The sequence below is a fragment of the Chelonoidis abingdonii genome, chromosome 1, assembly GCF_003597395.2.
Source record: "Chelonoidis abingdonii isolate Lonesome George chromosome 1, CheloAbing_2.0, whole genome shotgun sequence".
Classification (NCBI taxonomy): domain Eukaryota; kingdom Metazoa; phylum Chordata; order Testudines; family Testudinidae; genus Chelonoidis; species Chelonoidis abingdonii.
Window position 1 is genome coordinate 150,468,274 of NC_133769.1, and position 16,604 is coordinate 150,484,877.

Here is a 16,604-nt window from a genome sequence, read left to right on the forward strand (position 1 = left end):
AATAACTCAGTCATGGGTTAGGGGTTGTTATAAAAGTGGATGGGTAGGGTTCTGTGGCCTGCTTTGTGCAGGAGGTCAGACTAGATGATCATATTAGTCCCTTCTGACCTACAAGTCTATGAATTTCCCTTTCCCTATAATACTTCTAGGAGGTAGGTAGATACATATTATTATCCTGAATGTGCAGGGAAGCTAAGGTAGGAAAGTCCAGGATAAGAACACAGCATTATCTGACTCTTAGGCCTGCACTCACTCCTCCAGGCCACACTGAATGGCACTATAGCTGTCTTACTGTATGAAACTATGGTAACCTAGCCATCACCATACTGGATCACAACAGTGGTGCATTCAGTCCAGTATTCTGTCATTGGCTGTAGCCAATACCACATGCTTCAGAAGAAGGTGGAAGAGGCCCATTCAGTATGAACATGTCCTAAGGACAGGCTTCTTTTGAATCTCAGGCAACTATGCCCAGATCTTCAGAGTATTTAATGGCATTAGGTGCCTAAACACATTGGAGGATCTGGGCTCAGTGGTTGGCTTATGCTGTAAAGCATGAGGGTTTATACTGCTTGCATATTCTTTATACCTCTTGTTCTCATTATTCATGGATGTGTCTAATCCTTTTTTGGATCATGCCACACTGTTGATCTCAGTCAAACCTAGAGGCAACAAGTTCCACAAGTTTATTATGTATTGCATAAAAAACTACTTCCTTTATTCAGTTTTAAATTTATTGCTTTTCAATTTTATTGGACATCTCTTTGTTTTTGTATTATGAGATACACAGGACTATTGAATTTACCTTCTCTATCCCATTCATTGTGTTGTAAACCCCTTTCACGTCTCCTTTTACACCTCTCATCTCTCCACTCAGCAATTTCAATCTTTTCAGTCTTTACCAAAGTCTCTTTATGACTTTAAATCATTTTTGTCACCCATCTCAGAGCCCCCTCATTTTCTGTTATCTCCTTTTTTCTATAAGATAACCAAAACTGAGTGCATCATTACAGCAGATGGTATCCCATTGATTAATTATAACAGCATTATAATATTTTCAATGGCATTCACTCCCACATTCATTACATACCCTAACATCCATCTTTGCTGGTTGTGGCCACCATTGCACAATTATACTTGTTTAACAATATATTAAATCAGCAGTGAAGAGTGCTGTTTAGTGTTTAAAGCAGAGGATTCAGAAGCAAGATTTCTGGGTGCTATTTTGGCTTTGTCACTGGGCAAATGACTTCACCTAGGTTCTCAAAGGCATTTAGGCACCTAACTTTCACTGAAATCAATGGAAGTTATTGGAGCCTAAATGCCTCTGAGGATTTGGGCCTTAGCCTCTCTGTGCTTTAGCTTCTCCACCTGTAAAATAGAGATAATGATATTTATCCAAGGATGAATTCGTTAATGCTTGTGAAATTCTTCGCTATGCTCAGATGGGAGCTGCTATAAGAATGCAAAGGATGAACAGTGTGGGCTAGTCAACAGAGCCTAGTACTACTCCTGGCCTGCTGGGTGACATTGGGCAAGTCATTTCCTGTTTCTGTGCTTCAGTTTACCCATCTGTAAAATGGGAATAAAGACCATCTCTATAAAGCACTTTGAGATCTACTGAAAAGTGTTATACAAATGATAGGTATTATTATTGTATTAAATATGTCATGAGATTTGCTCAGCAGTTTGGATCACTAAACAATCTAGTCCTGTGACCAACCACAGGAAGTCAACACCATGTACCTAATCAGTTGTCTACAAGTGTGTGTCCCAGAATCCCTGGCACAGTGGCCAGACTTCCCTAATCGCTGTGCGCTAGGACAGTCATCTCTTTCTACTATGCTTGGGATTAGGGAGCTTCTCTGTCCATGGGCTCAAGCTGGTAGAAGTGTTTTCTCTGCTCCTGCTGCAATATTACCACCTCACCCAGAAGGACCCTTCTGGACTGTGAGGACAGCAGGCCTACACCAGGCATCTCTCATTCCCAGATACTTGATGTGTGGGCAGCACTGGTGATACCCTACCCCTAAAGGCTGATAGTGGCCCTGATTAAAGAACATCTAAAATAACACGAGAGCTCTATGACTCTTTGAGGGGTGAGAGGGCTAGGATACATCCCTGAAAGTCACAGTGCGTAGGACTCAACCCTCAAAGTGAACCTGAAGGACACAGTTTGCTGCCAGCCCTTCACAAACTAAACTTTAGGGTTTAGCTGGTGAGACCCCCCAGTTCAGCAAACCCTACAGCACAGTTAGGAGTGGGAGGGCACCAAGGGCAAGAGAGCAGGAAGCAGCATGCTCACGGTATGGGTTGCTCCTCATATCTCACTGCAGAGACCTCCTCAAGGCTCAGTGGCTGACCCAAGCCAGGAGTGGTGCCCTTTCCTTCCTGAGGACTTGTTGGGAAGAAGAGGCATTTCTGGACACTGAGAACAAAGTGGCAAGAAGTCATTATGCCCCTTGCCACAAATCCATTTCAATAGGAGGTGAGCATTAGTTGTGGGTCTGACCCACCTCTCACATGGCACAATCATTCCACGCTGAGAAGAGGGCAAACCACTGTTCACATGAGACTACAGAATATCACAGGTGGCACAGGATCCCCATAAACTCTTCTTTCCCTCCCTGACTGGACCAGTTTAGAGGTCCCACTTCTAAGATTAGGGTGCACCTGGGTGGGGTAGATTTATTTAACGTCTGTTAACTGGTGTCTGTAGCAGCTCCAGTGGCATGGTTGCCCTAAAGCCAGCAACACAGGAAAAAGTGCCTCTTTCCTCCAGAAAACACAGAAGTGATTCTTTGTTGGCTGGAGACAGAGATTATATTTTGCATCCCAGCCAGGAGCAGAAAGCAAGTGAAAACTACAAGCAGCTTTTCCCTTGGGGATTTAGTTACAGTGTTTTGCACAGTTGCCTTGGGAATGTAAAATGACAGGATCGCTTGTCTTCAGGGGAGATAGCCAGGACATAGGAAAGTTCTCAGAGCCCATTCTTCACTTACCTGTTGTAGGAAGAGCCCCAGAAGGAACGACATGAGAGAGAAGGGATTGAAGAAGAAGTAGGAGGGAGCTGCCAGGCTGGAACTTACCTTTTCTGCTGCAGCAAGTTGATTTCATCCAGGCGTCTGGTCCAGGATTTTTCACTCTGAAACCTGCGCAACAGAGAGTTCCAGAGCCCAAGGAGAAGCCCATGATCCCCAGGCAGGAACATCCCCATTGTACTGTGTTCTCCTTGTCAGCTGAACTCAGACCTGCTGCTCCATCCGCTTCTTCCTGTGATGTTTCTTTGTGAATGGCTCTCTAATCCTTCGTTCCAGGAGGGCAAGATGATCTGAGTGGGAGGTGGATGTTCCTTTAGAAAATGTCAGTTTAGGAGACAGGTGGATGGTCACAACATTTGGTTGAGACAGGCATCTGGCTGTGTCTCAGAAACAGAAACTACCTGCTGGGGAATGGCTGAGAGCGAGAACACACCCCTTTCTACTAAGTTACCTTCTGATTTAAAGAGACACAGCTTTGTTTGGAAGCCGCTCACACTCCCACATGTCTATTGAGCAATCTCACTTCTAAACTACACAGAACTTCCAGTGGGTATTTTAAAGCTGATAAGAAGTTTTTTAAGAACAAGCAAAGGATGTAAGGGACCTATTGGTATCTGCAGGACGGATTTGCTCCTCTGTGTCTTTCCTTGTACAAGAGGAGAGAAGGAGATGAGGACTTCAATAACTCAGACATAGGTTAGGGGTTTGTTCCAGAAGTGGGTGGGTGAGATGAGTCTATGAGACAGTGAATAGGGAATTTTGGCCTAGGCACACAGGTAAACTGCTTCAAGCAAATCTGCCCCTCCCTCCATCACCACACTCACAAACACATGCTGTAAAATCATTTGATGGGACTAGGATGACCATGGGTCCTTTGAAAACAAAGACATTTACGGTTCTGTTCCACAGTTCCGGTTGGTAGTATATAAATCAGTGTTTTGTCCAATTTGTATATATCCATGCAGATTGTAGAAGCTGCCTGTCAGTTGAGCTGGTTACAATGACTAGAGCTAGGTGACATTTTTAACGAAAATAATTCATTTGCTGAAAAATGCAGTTTGGGTCAATTCAAAACTATTTGTGAATTTTAGATGAATTCACAGAACAGTTTTGGACCAAAAATTTGCAAGAGAAGGATTTAGACACCATTCACAAAACAGCAAGAAAAGAAATAGCAGAAGAAGGTGAAGGCAGGGGTGGAAGGTACTAATCCAGCATATGGGTGAGTCAGGTTTAATTCCCCCCTCTGTCCCTAGAGAATTCCACATTACAAAAAAGCACTCTGACCACTGGGCCATGGGATATTCTGAGGTGTGTTTGTATGTGGAGGGGGGATCTTTCAATTTCTGCTGTTGAAGCTGTTAGACTTGGGTATGGCTACACTGGCACTTCACAGCGCTGCAACTTTCGCGCTCAGGGGTGTGAAAAAACATCCTCCTGAGCGCTGCAAGATACAGCACTGTAAAGCCTCAGTGTAATCAGTGCAGCGCTGCACACTACACCCCTAGAGGATGTGGTTTACGCGGCAGCGCTTTGAAATTTCAAGTGTAGTCATACCCTTTGTATAAATAATTAAATATTTACTGCACAGGGACTTGAACTTGGGCCTTCCATGTGTATGCCCTAACATGGGCTATGCAGTCTTTCTCATACTCTCGTTTTGTCCCAATGACTAGTTGTTATCATTATGAATAACTATGAATTGCCACTATGAAATACAATGGGCAGTTATTGGGCTAGGGAAAGTGTGTGAGAATGATTGCTTAGCTCTGCGATTAGAGCACTCACCTGCAGGAGGAAGTGGGGGAGATTGAACCTGAATCACCCATGCCCTGGATGCCTGCCCTAACTCCTGGACTAAAAGATAGGGGCAGAGGTGACTCCTCTGGCCATTTGTGAATCTAGTGCCTGGAAAAATGCCCCAAATCATTTCAATTTGCCAACATTTTTCACAGTGTTAGGGTTTGGTTCTACCAGAACTGATTTTTTTTTTTTCTTCAATTTTTGGGACCTGCCAGTGAACGGAAAAATGAGTTATTTGCCAAGTTCTGCTGAAAACAGCCTGCCTCAGCACATTACTCCTGGGGGAATTCTGCACCACTGCCCAAAGCAGAATTTGTGCAGAATTTCCCCCACAGAATTGGGGCTGCAGTGCTGCTGGCTGCCACTAGGGGCCACTGGGCTCTGCAGAGCACAGGTTTGCAGCGATCAGAGTGCCTAGCCCAGTGGGGATGAAGGCTCTGCAAGCTCTGGCTGCTCGGCTGCTGGGTCTCCCAGGACAGGAGAGGTCCTGGGAGACCAAGCTCTGGGAAAGGGTGAAGAAGGGCAGGGCCACACTGCCACACATCTCCTGGCTGGACAGTAAAGAAGCTAGGGCGAGTAAAGGCTGTGGGGTGCAGGTGTCTGGGCTCAGGGGTGCCCGTGGCTGGGTTCTGGGGGGAAGGGAATGCAGGTGTCTGGACTCTGAGGGCCCCACGCAGCCCCCTGCAACACCTCCTAACTGGAAGTGGGTTGTCATAGGGGTTTCTTTAACTCTCTGCTCCTGGGAGAATGTTTTTGTTGTTGATGTTGTCTGTATTGTTGACATACTTGTCAACAGGTATTTTGAAATAAATTATCAAAATTATTCAAACTGGAGTGATTATATTGTGCTATTTTGACAAACAAAATATGCAGAATTTTGCAAAATTTTAAAATACTGTGTTCAGAATTTTTAATTTTTGGCACAGAATTCCCACAGGGGTAGCACATGCACATCCCAAAGACCAGCTCCCTCTAGGCCTGCCAATACTGCTATCTTCTTCTTTCCCACCAGGAGGCCTGTGAATGAGGCCCCTTTCAATGAGTCCTGGAAACACTCCTCCCCCTGCATGTATAGTAAAATGTGTAGGGTACTGGGGATGGTGAGGAGTGGGGAAGAGAGGAGGGGTTTCAATTTCACTTCCCATCCATTGCAAGACCCTTCCATGCTCACACCAACAAAACTGTCCCCACAGATATTTCATTTTTATGACTTGGAAAACCTCACCCCAGATCAGGATCCCTGGCCTCAAAGCCCAAGAATCATCATATTGCTTCCTCCCTCTTGCCCACCTATCCCTGACTGCTCTGCCTTGCCAACTCGGCCTGGATTTCTGCCCATGCAGCTGTGTAGAGAGAAAAGGGCACATGTCCAGACCAGGTCTGTGGTAAGGGGATTAGGTCAGTGGATGTTTCTATTAAACAGAGAGTGGGGAACTTGCATCGTGCCCTAGCCAGCACCATGACAAAGGGGGAGACAACTTGATTTTCTAACTGTTATTAGGAAAGCACACAGGATTGAGGCATGAACAGTAACGATCATAGCAGGCAGCACTGCTGCACCCTGCTACCTCTGCAGGTTTGGCACCCCTGACTGAACCCGGCCCCAAGGTGCAACCAGTCTACTGAACTCTGTGAGCATAAACCCTGTGAACTCAGAATAAAATCTATCTCACTGTAGCTGGCAATTAGGAGCCGACTCCTGTTTTCTTTTTACAGAAACAATCAGAGCATGGGTGGTTGGGATCATAAACCACTTTCTCTCCCCGTGCCAGGGCCAGTCAGGAAGTCAGAGTTGCACTTGTGCAAACATTTATGTGGGATTATGATCGGAAAAGTACTTCAGTCTACAGCTGCCCCACCAATTCCTGCTGTGTGTGATGGGGTGAGCGAGTTAAGGTTAAATAGAAATTAACCACCCATGAACCTTTTTGTGGGTTTAAAACAATATGCTGACAATTGAGATCCTTGTTATTTTTCATTGAAAGACAGCTTCTATGCTCCCAGAAGCACCAGGGAAAAGATACTAGTGAAATACCAGCTGTTCTAACGGCCTAGCTGAGACTAGTCTCTCTCATGGGAAGTGGTGGAAGCCAAACAACATGAGAGGTTTAAAATCTGACCAGACAGAGCCATGGAACAGGTATAATCTTGCACTGGTGTAACCATTTGTGAGTCTATTTTACAAGTCACCCTCTGTGTTGATCTATGAGAATATGAGTTGCTATAGTGCTTTCTCCTCTGCCTATTAATTATGGATCCATAGCTCAAGCTGTAACCGGCTGTGTTTGTTGTTTTTGTAATAGTTCTGGGGATCTCTGGTTCTGACCCGAGAGTGGCAGCCAAGTGGCAGTTATTCAGCCTTACATCAGATGTACCGGATGAGCTAATTCATTCTCTAATATCCTATTTCTGGCCCTGCCAGCATGTCTGCCACTGAAGCAACTGGCCCCTGCCCCATCAGAAAATCAAATCACTGCAGATTTAATTTGTCTTTGTGACGGGTTGGATCACAGAAACTTTCTAGGGAGCTGCCACCCGATGTGCCAAGACTAATTCTACCCCAGCCTTCCCTGCCAGCTTGGGGCCCCAGCACCCTGTCTTGCTGAGCCAGACACTCCCTTCTGCTCCAACAGAGACCCAGGGTCTGAATTACTTGCCCCAAAGCTGCAGGTTTACCTGAAAGCAGCTGACAGTCTTTAACATTCAGATGCCCAATTCCTAATGGGGTCTAAACCCAAATAAATCCGTTTTACCCTGTATAAAGCTTATCCAGGGTAAACATAAATTGTTCGCCCTCTGTAACACTGATAGAGAGATATGCACAGTGGTTTTCTCCCCCAGGGATTAATACATACTCTGAGTTAATTAATAAGTAAAAAGTGATTTTATTAAATACAGAAAGTAGGATTTAAGTGGTTCCAAGTAGTAACAGACAGAACAAAGTATGAGAGGGGTAGCCGTGTAACAGACAGAACAAAGTAGGTCAACAAGCAAAATAAAATAAAATGCACAAATCTATGTATAATCAAACTGAATACAGATAATCTCACCCTCAGAGATGCTTTAGTAAGTTTTTTCCTCAGACTGGACACCTTCCAGACCTGGGCACAATTCTTTCCCCTGGTACAGCTCTTGCTCCAGCTCAGGTGGTAGCTAGGAGATTCTTCATGATGGCTCCTCTCCTCACTTTGTTCTGTTCCACCCCTTTATACATCTTTCACATAAGATGGAAATCCTTTGTCACTCTGGGTTTCCACCCCTACTCACTGGAAAAGCACCAGATTAAAGATGGATTCCAGTTCATGTGGCATGATCACGTGTCACTGTAAGACCTCAAGCCTTCGTTCTCCCAGCCTGACTCACAGGAAGGTTTGCCTGCAAACAGAGCCATCCAGTCAATTGTCCTGGTTGATGGCAACCATTTAAGATTCCAAACCACCATTAATTGCCCACACTTTGCATAATTACAATAGGCCCTCAGAGTTATATTTCATATTTCTTGTTTCAGATACAAGAGTGGTACATTTATACAAATAGGATGACCATACTCAGTAGACAATAAGCTTTGTAATGATACCTTACAAGAGACCTTTTGCATGAAGTATATTTCAGTTACATTATATTCACTCATTTTTTTATAAAATCATATAGACTGCAACGTCACAGCCTTCATCACAGTTCTGCACAATCTACTGCAGTTAAGTCAAGGGACAGGCTCTTCCAGATGCAAAATCCACCAGGGGTCGGAGAGCTGCTTGGATATGTGCATTTTCCAATAGGGGTATATTCAAAAGTAGCACCAGCAGGACCCCACTTAACAGCTTTGCAGTTAGTAAAAACAGCACCGCGAAGCCCTTGGAAGTGCCCTGATTTAGGGTCTGGTTCTCTGAGATGAGGAGCACCCTGCAATCATGGACTCCTGAGGGACTTGAGGACACTCAGCACCTTGCAGTTCAGCCCTTCTCTGATAGCATATGAGCTGAAGTGATTTACCCTATCCCACCTAAAACTAACCTGGGCAGGAACATTCCAATAAAACTTTGTTTCTTTGGAAAACCAAAACACTTCCTGGAGATGTGGTTTTGCTGCAGTGCTGATGGAAGCTGCAACTCTGCCTGCGAGATGGTTTCAAAACATGCCTAGTTTCCAATCAGCTCGCCCACTCAGCTGCTTGCTGGGGAGCTGAGGCTTCTGGATCTATGGTTCTAGGAATGTCTTCCAGGTGGACTTCCCCAGGGCAGACTGGGGGCCAGGACACAGAGAGGAGCAGGGCTGATCCATACCAGCAGGGGGCATGCAACACACACATACACGTACTCACAGACACTCTCACCCTCCTCCACATCTTATCTGACCTATCTCAGAGGTGCTGACCAGAGATGTTTCCAATGGCCCTCAGAGAGTTGCTCCCTGCCTGTTATGGAGAATTTCAAAAATAGTTTAATTACCTTTCTCCACCCAGCTCTACTACTGACCATGACACACCAACAATCAGGCAAGTTTTCTGGCTCAGTTTTGCAGATCCAAGAAGCACACATGACACATGACGTAACCTTCTGGTGCAAATCAGAGATGAGGACTGCTTGTCCAGACTTTTAATCCTACGGGCATACTACTTACTTACTTATCTTCTTGGTATAGATCATTAATTCTTTCAGGCAGAGACTATTTCTTTACTTGCTATTTTTTGTAACTTGCTGTCAAGAACACTGTGGGAGACCGTATCAAAAGCTTGCTAAAATCCAGGTACATCTCGTCCACAACCTTCCCCATATCCACAGAGGCAGTTATCATAGAAGGCAATCTGGTTGGTCAGGCATGACTTGCCCTTGGTGAATCCATGTTGACTGTTCCTGGTCACTGTCCTCTCCTCCAAGTGCTTCAAGATGGATTTTCACCAGGAAAAATTGTATGTTCTTAACTGAAGTACTTACTTTTCAGATGAGTTAACAGGTCAAGTGAAAGAGTTAGGGAGAAGCCTGGTCTTTAACACGACCTGCTAACTCATGTGAAAACCAAAACAGCCTTGTGTTCAGGGATTTATTGTGTGTTAGCTAACTTGAGTTAAGAACATGAGTTTATTTTTTCCTGTGAAGACATTGCTGAGAGAGAAAGGACTTCCATTCTGTGACATGGATTGTATATAATCTTGTTCCTGACCAAAGCCTTTTCAATGTGCTGAGTTTGTATAAACTGCTTAGTAGTGCTTCATGCTTATAATAATCTCTCATGACTCCAGATTTCATGTCCTTGGGTAAAAAGTAAAGAGTTGTTATTTTTCTAACTATCAACATTGCAAGCTTGGCCTGAGATCTGAGACACATGCTGGGTTATTTCTTGCTCAGGCATCATCACCTGTAATAAAGATTCTGCAGGCCAAATGCTGCTCTGCAGTCCTGCTGTCTTCAAATGATGGCCTCAGTTAGACTTGTACAGAACTATTCCCAGGTTCAACTGTGTGCAGAATCTGAGGACAAAAGTGTTTCCTGCAATTGGAAATTAATTGATGCTGCTGATATTCAACCCCAACATGAATCTATTGCACTTTTTCGTGGTTGAGTTGGCTCTGCAGGGCTCTCAGTGGTAAGCAAAATTAATATCTTATTGTATTCTCCAGAGGCAGAATCTGTGACTCTGATGCACACCAGGGACAGACCAGCTGAGTAAGAAGGTGACATTTATACATAGCCTTTTTACAATATAAAAACATACTTTAAATAATAAACACAGGGGTTGAGTTGGGATCATATTATAGCAACAGGCCCAGAAAGCAGAAAGAAGACGTAAGTTCTTTCACTTCATGGCTAGATCTGACTCGTCTCTCCAGCATTTGTAAGTCATCCCACAAAACAAAATAATTGCGTATCATGATAGAACATGAAGACATCTACATAACCATAGAATCAGAGAATTGTAGGATTAGAAGGGATTGCAAGGGTCATCTAGTCTAACTCCCTGTCAAGATACAGGATTCGTTGTGACTAAACCATCCAAGACAGATGGCTATCCAGCCTCCATTGGAAAACCTCCAGTGAAGGTGCTTCCACAGCCTCCCAAGGCAATCTGTTCCCAGTTAGGATGCTTTTCCTGAGATTTAATCTAAATCTGCTATGCTGTAGTTTGACCCCATTGCCTCTTGTCCTGCCTCTGTGGCAAAAGGGAACAACTTTTCTCCATTTTTTTATAGCAGCCTTTCAAGTATTTGAAGACCTCTGTCATGTCCCCCGGTAATCTCTTTTCCAAACTAAACATACCCAGTTCCTTCAGCCTTGGCTCATATGGTTTGCATTCCATCACTTTGATCATCTTTGACTGTCATTTCTGGATCATTTCCAGTTTCTCTATATCCTTTCTATACATTTGTGACCAAAATTGGACGCAGTACTCCAGGCGAGGTCTAACCAGTGCCGAGTAGAGTAATACTTTCACCTTCTGTGACTTGCATGCTGTGCCTAGGTTAATGCAATCTATAACTGCATTTGCTTTTTTTTGCAACAGCATCACATTGCTGACTCATGTTGAGGTTGTGATCCACCACAACTCCCAGATCCTTCTCAGCAGTGCTGCTGCCAAGCCAGTTTACCCCCATTCTGTATTTGTGTCTTTGGTTTTTCTTTCCTAAGTGAAGTACCTTACATTTGTCTTTTTTTGATTTCATTTTGTTGTCTATAGCCCAGTTTTTCAGTTTATCTAGAACCCTGTGATTTTTAACTGTATCATGTATCACAATGTTTGGATGGTATTGGAATGAGAAACACTCTTTCCATATCTATCCTGCTTGGGATGCATAGATCCCTCTGGTTTAAAGCCAATATGCATCCTAGTAGCATTTGCTGCATACTTTGGGACCTGGCTGAATTCAGTTCTTACTGCAAACTGAGAAATTGCAAGCTGGCGGAAGTCAATTCCTCAAACTGGAATTTGGTCAGGTCATAGAGTTGATGTTCTTGTGGTTTTGTACTCGTAAAAATTAAACAATGTTGAAAAGGAAGCAAGTGCACACTCTGCACGTAAACCATCTGTAAGTAAGTTTATAGACCAAATTAAGGTATATATCTATATCTATAGATAGTCAGATAGATAGAAAGAAAGAAAAGCAATCTAATTATGAATAGAAACATTTAATGACATTTAAAATAATATCAGTGGATATTATTTTGTTTCATCTGCAGTGCAATATTCTATCTAATCTATCAGTACTATTGTTTTTGTCTATATATATATATATGTCCATCTCTACATAGTGTCGTGGAAAATCGACCACACGATTAATTTTGGATCAGACAGCCTGAGACACCTTTATTTCATACAAGCATATATGCAGGGAGAGACAGCATAGACCCCACGCAAGAGGCTGGCTGGTCTCTATATTACAAATTTTACCAAGCTCATAAAGGTTAAAACCGCAAAACGTAATATGCTGGTTACACAAGTTATTTGCCTTATTTGGTAATTTAATATTGCAAATCAGCAGGTTATTTTACTGTCGGTCCAATTTGGAGTGTTTCCTGTTATTGTTCTGTTGCAATCATGCCGACTGTTCTATAACCTCCTAATTGCAATTACATATTGCAAAAGTCATTACCATATTTTAGCTGACATATGCTAAGCTGGCACTTATGGTGTCCCCCCCCACCCCCCCGTCGTCCCATTTCTAGTTCCCCTTTTTCTGGTTTCCTTATACCATACCCTAGTGCCCTTTGTGTAGACAAACAAGTTTAACAGAAGAAAAATTTTTGTTAGATCTAAAGGCTTTTGGCCCTCCCTTAGCAAGCAGCCTGAGGTCTTGGGCAGGGTCAGATGTTTCCCTATCAATAGCATTGTATTTATGTATCTGCTATGATACTGTGATATCTGTCTGCCCTACCTATCTATAATATCTATCTACAAGCCAAGATTTTCACAAATGGGTAAAATGAGTGAGCTTATAGGTGCTCAGCAATTTTTAAAATCAGGCCAGTTAGTTAGATGCCTTAATTTGGTTTTAAGCACCTAACTTTAGCCACCCACTTTTGAAAATCTTGGCAGAGTATCTATAGTAACTATCAATATCATAGTACTTAATTATGTTCTTATTGGGTATTGGATATCCCACCGCAACCACACTGTGCTAAGTGCATGAGGAGTACAGAGAGAAACTCATTAGGAATTGAACACCCTGTGGTGAGGTAGGATGGGGAGGGAAGTCTGAATATTTTTGGTTCTCTTTTACATAGACTCTTATATGGCACTCATCACTGTAGGTGTCTTTGCACCTTCCAGTACTGTGTTAAGCAACATGACTACACATCTGCCATGTGTGTCTGACTCCATGTTGTTTGTTATAGGAATAAGTAAGGTGTGACCAGAGGTGAAAGTAAGCCAGTACGGTACAGGCCGGTGATTTAAAAGGCCTGGGGATCCTGGCAGTGTCCAGAGCCCCAGGCCTTTTAAATTGCTGCCAGAGCCCCACTGGCGGAGCCCCCGGATAGCAAAGACGGACGGGAGCCCCGGGACTCGGGTGGTGATATAAAAGACCCAGGGCTCCAGCCACCACTACCTCCCCGGGCCCTTTAAATAGCCACCAGAGCCCCATGCCCCTTTAATTGCTGCCCGAACCCCGCTGTTGGAGTCCTGAGGTAGCGGCAGTGGGGTTCCAGCGGTGATTTAAAGGGCCAGGGGCTCCAGGTGCCACTACCACAGGGGAGCCCCAGGCCCTTTAAATCTCTGCCAGAGCCCCAAGCCCCAGGGCAGTAGCAGCAGCTGGGAGCCTCTGGGGCTCCATGGGTGATTTAAAGGGCCTGGGGCTCCACTGTGGTAGCAGCGGTCAGAGCCCCTGGCCCTTTAAATCACCCCCGAGCCCCAGGGCTCCTAGCCACCTCTGCAGCTGGTAGCCCTGGCTATGATTTAAAGGGACCGGGGCTCACAGCCACCGCTACCACAGCCAGAGCCCTAGGCCCTTTAAATTGGCCCAGGGATTTAAAGGCCCTGCTTCTTCTGGTTGAGGCCACAGCCCTTCCTGTTGAGGCCCTGCCCCCAGCTGAAGACTCCAGCATACCAGCAAGTCCTTTAAATTACTTTCACCCCGGGTGTGACTTGTTCAGACCCAGATGATATTTGTCCACTGTAATTGTGTTTATCAGGTATGATTTCATTGCCTTACATGAATTTACAATGTTTCTCCTTTTCAGTTGTTTTATGTGATTTGTTCAGTACAGTTTTTATGGTTTCAGTTTTTAGCCTTCTTACAAAAAACAAACCTCCCATCCCATCCATTGAAAACAGCAGCTGCTGAACATAATCATATGAACCATCCATGCAGTAATCTGTATAATGGGGATCAGAGCACTATAGTGCTCACCAGAAATGGATAATTCTCTAGGGTGGAATTCAAGCCCACTCCCATCCCCCAAAAGCCTGAATAATGAGGTTTTAGAGAAGGGAATCACATGCAGAGCATTGGAGGGTACAGAATCCACACCCTAACCTACAGGCAGAATTCTGGGCAGCTTGAGCATCACACCAGAGGCAGATGGGCCCCTTAAGAGCTTTGATGTGAAAAGTCCTAGGTATTTAAGGACTCCAATATGACTAACCTTACAGCATCTTTTATAAAAGTACTGCTGATTGCAGAAGTAATAGGGATCACAAGCAGCTAAGCATCATGCAGAATCATGCATTGTGACTCATAAGCAAAATCTACCCCTATTGTTTCTTCCCTGATTCCTATCCTTATCTCCTCTGTCCTCTAACCCGCACCATTGATTTATCTCCCTTTTCTGTATGGTGGCCATCCTGCAGCAAAAAAACTTCAGGACCAGACTTCAAAGAGAAACTGCTGAGCTTTAATTCATCTGCAAATTTGACACCATCAGTTCAGGGTTGAACAAAGACTGTGAATGGCTTGCCAACTACAGAACCAGTTTCTCCTCCCTTGGTTTTCACACCTCAACTGCTAGAACAGGGCCTCATCCTCCCTGATTGAACTAACCTCGTTATCTCTAGCTTGCTTGCTAGCATATATATACCTGCCCCTGGAAATTTCCACTACATTCATCTGACGAAGTGGGTATTCGCCCACGAAAGCTCATGATCCAAAACGTCTGTTAGTCTATAAGGTGCCACAGGATTCTCTGCTGCTTTTACAGATTCAGACTAACACAGCTACCCCTCTGATACTTCTCCTCTCTTTGGCATTCACAGTACTCAATTGCTATCCTACATTAGCATATATAGAGAGAGAGACACACACAGGCAGGCTTAGCCACCACATATCTGCTTAGCTTGGAGATTGAAACCAACTTTTGGGGCCTGATCCTAAGAGGTGCTGACCACCTGCCACTCAGTGGGAATTGCAGGACTCAGCACCTTTTATATAGCACATGCAGTCAACATTAAACTCATTAATAAATCCTTAACTGGGTTAATGATAAACGAGAAATGGATGGGGAGTCAGGAAATCCTGGGTTCTTAGCCTGGTTCAGCCACTGGAAGCTTTGACAAGCATCTTAACTTTTCCATATTCTATTTTCCTCAACTATAAAATGAGAATAGTGCTACACTATTGAACTAGCTGGTGTCTAACCACTGCCTTTTATTGGGTAGAATCAGAACTGCTGAGCTGCATGTTGTAGGCCTTATACCACTACAAGCAATTCTCCTTTATCACACATGGCTGGGGCCTGGGCTTTTGGGGCCAGAGGGTGCAGTGAAGTGAAGTAACCCCTTGAAGTTCTATGTGGACATTGAATTGTTACCTAGATCAGCCTAAGGTCACAGTGCTCTTGTGTGGACTAGTTAGTGTTTGCACTGTACTTTGAAGATGACAGGAGCACAAGGGGTTTGGGATACTTTGGAATGGAAGGTGCTATTTACAGCATATTACATTAAATGGAAAAAAAAAAACTCAAACCAAAAAACAACCCACATTATTGGAATGTCCAGGCTGACCTGTTAATCTCTGCTCTTGTCTCTCTTAGACTGTAAACTTGTTGAGGCACAGAACATATCTTACTCTGTATTAGTAAAACACTGTATTATTGTTTGGCACTATCCACATGCTTTTTAATAATTTAAATAATAATTCAATTTAAATAATAATTTTAATGCTTTTTAATAATGTATTGGTATTATTAAATATCTAGCACTTCTGTGTGTATAGCTCACAGGTAAGCAAGCATTGTTCTCCATATTTTTCAGAAGGGGAAATGGAAACACAGAGAGGTGATGTGACTAAAGCATCACTTACTCACATGTTGTGTGACATGAGTTCCTCAGCAACAAACACAAAGAAGCAGCACCAAAATGAGGCCACAGTAAATAGCTTTATCAACAAATGGATGATGAACCCCCCTGAGGTTGAATCAGAAGCTTCTCCAGACAACAAACAGTGCTCGGTAAACATAGGGGCACTGGGGTATGGTGGGTGAGGGAAACCTGGACTAATTTCTAATACAGATTCTGGCACCCACGTTCTGCATGACCTTGGGCAAGTCCTTCCCTCAATAGTGCTGCAGTTTCCCTTCCTGTGAAGTGCTATGGATTAAAAGGAGCTACACGCTGCCAGAGCAAATTATTGTTACAGTAACTTCACCTCCAGGTCCTGGGCTTGATGCTGAGTCTCTGTGCTGTCAAAGATGCTGTTGCACAAAAAATACTGAAGTTCACAGAGGGCATGTTAGCCAATGACAATGTAGACTAGTTTCATTGTCTGCACAGACCCAAATTAATGCCATTTTCCAGCCTGGATAAACCTGGGGTCACCAGATAGGAACAATTTAC

General features: G+C 43.9%; 1 protein-coding gene across 1 annotated transcript in view; it reads right to left on the reverse strand.

The window, feature by feature from the left end:
- LOC116822503 (transient receptor potential cation channel subfamily V member 6-like) overlaps positions 1–3,217 on the reverse strand; it is a 92,014-nt gene extending 88,797 nt beyond the window's left edge. Inside the window, exon 1 of the mRNA XM_032776425.1 lies at positions 3,090–3,217. Coding sequence (XP_032632316.1) covers positions 3,090–3,217 — 128 coding nt within the window. The remainder of the gene's footprint in view (positions 1–3,089) is intronic.
- Positions 3,218–16,604: the final 13,387 nt, after the last annotated feature.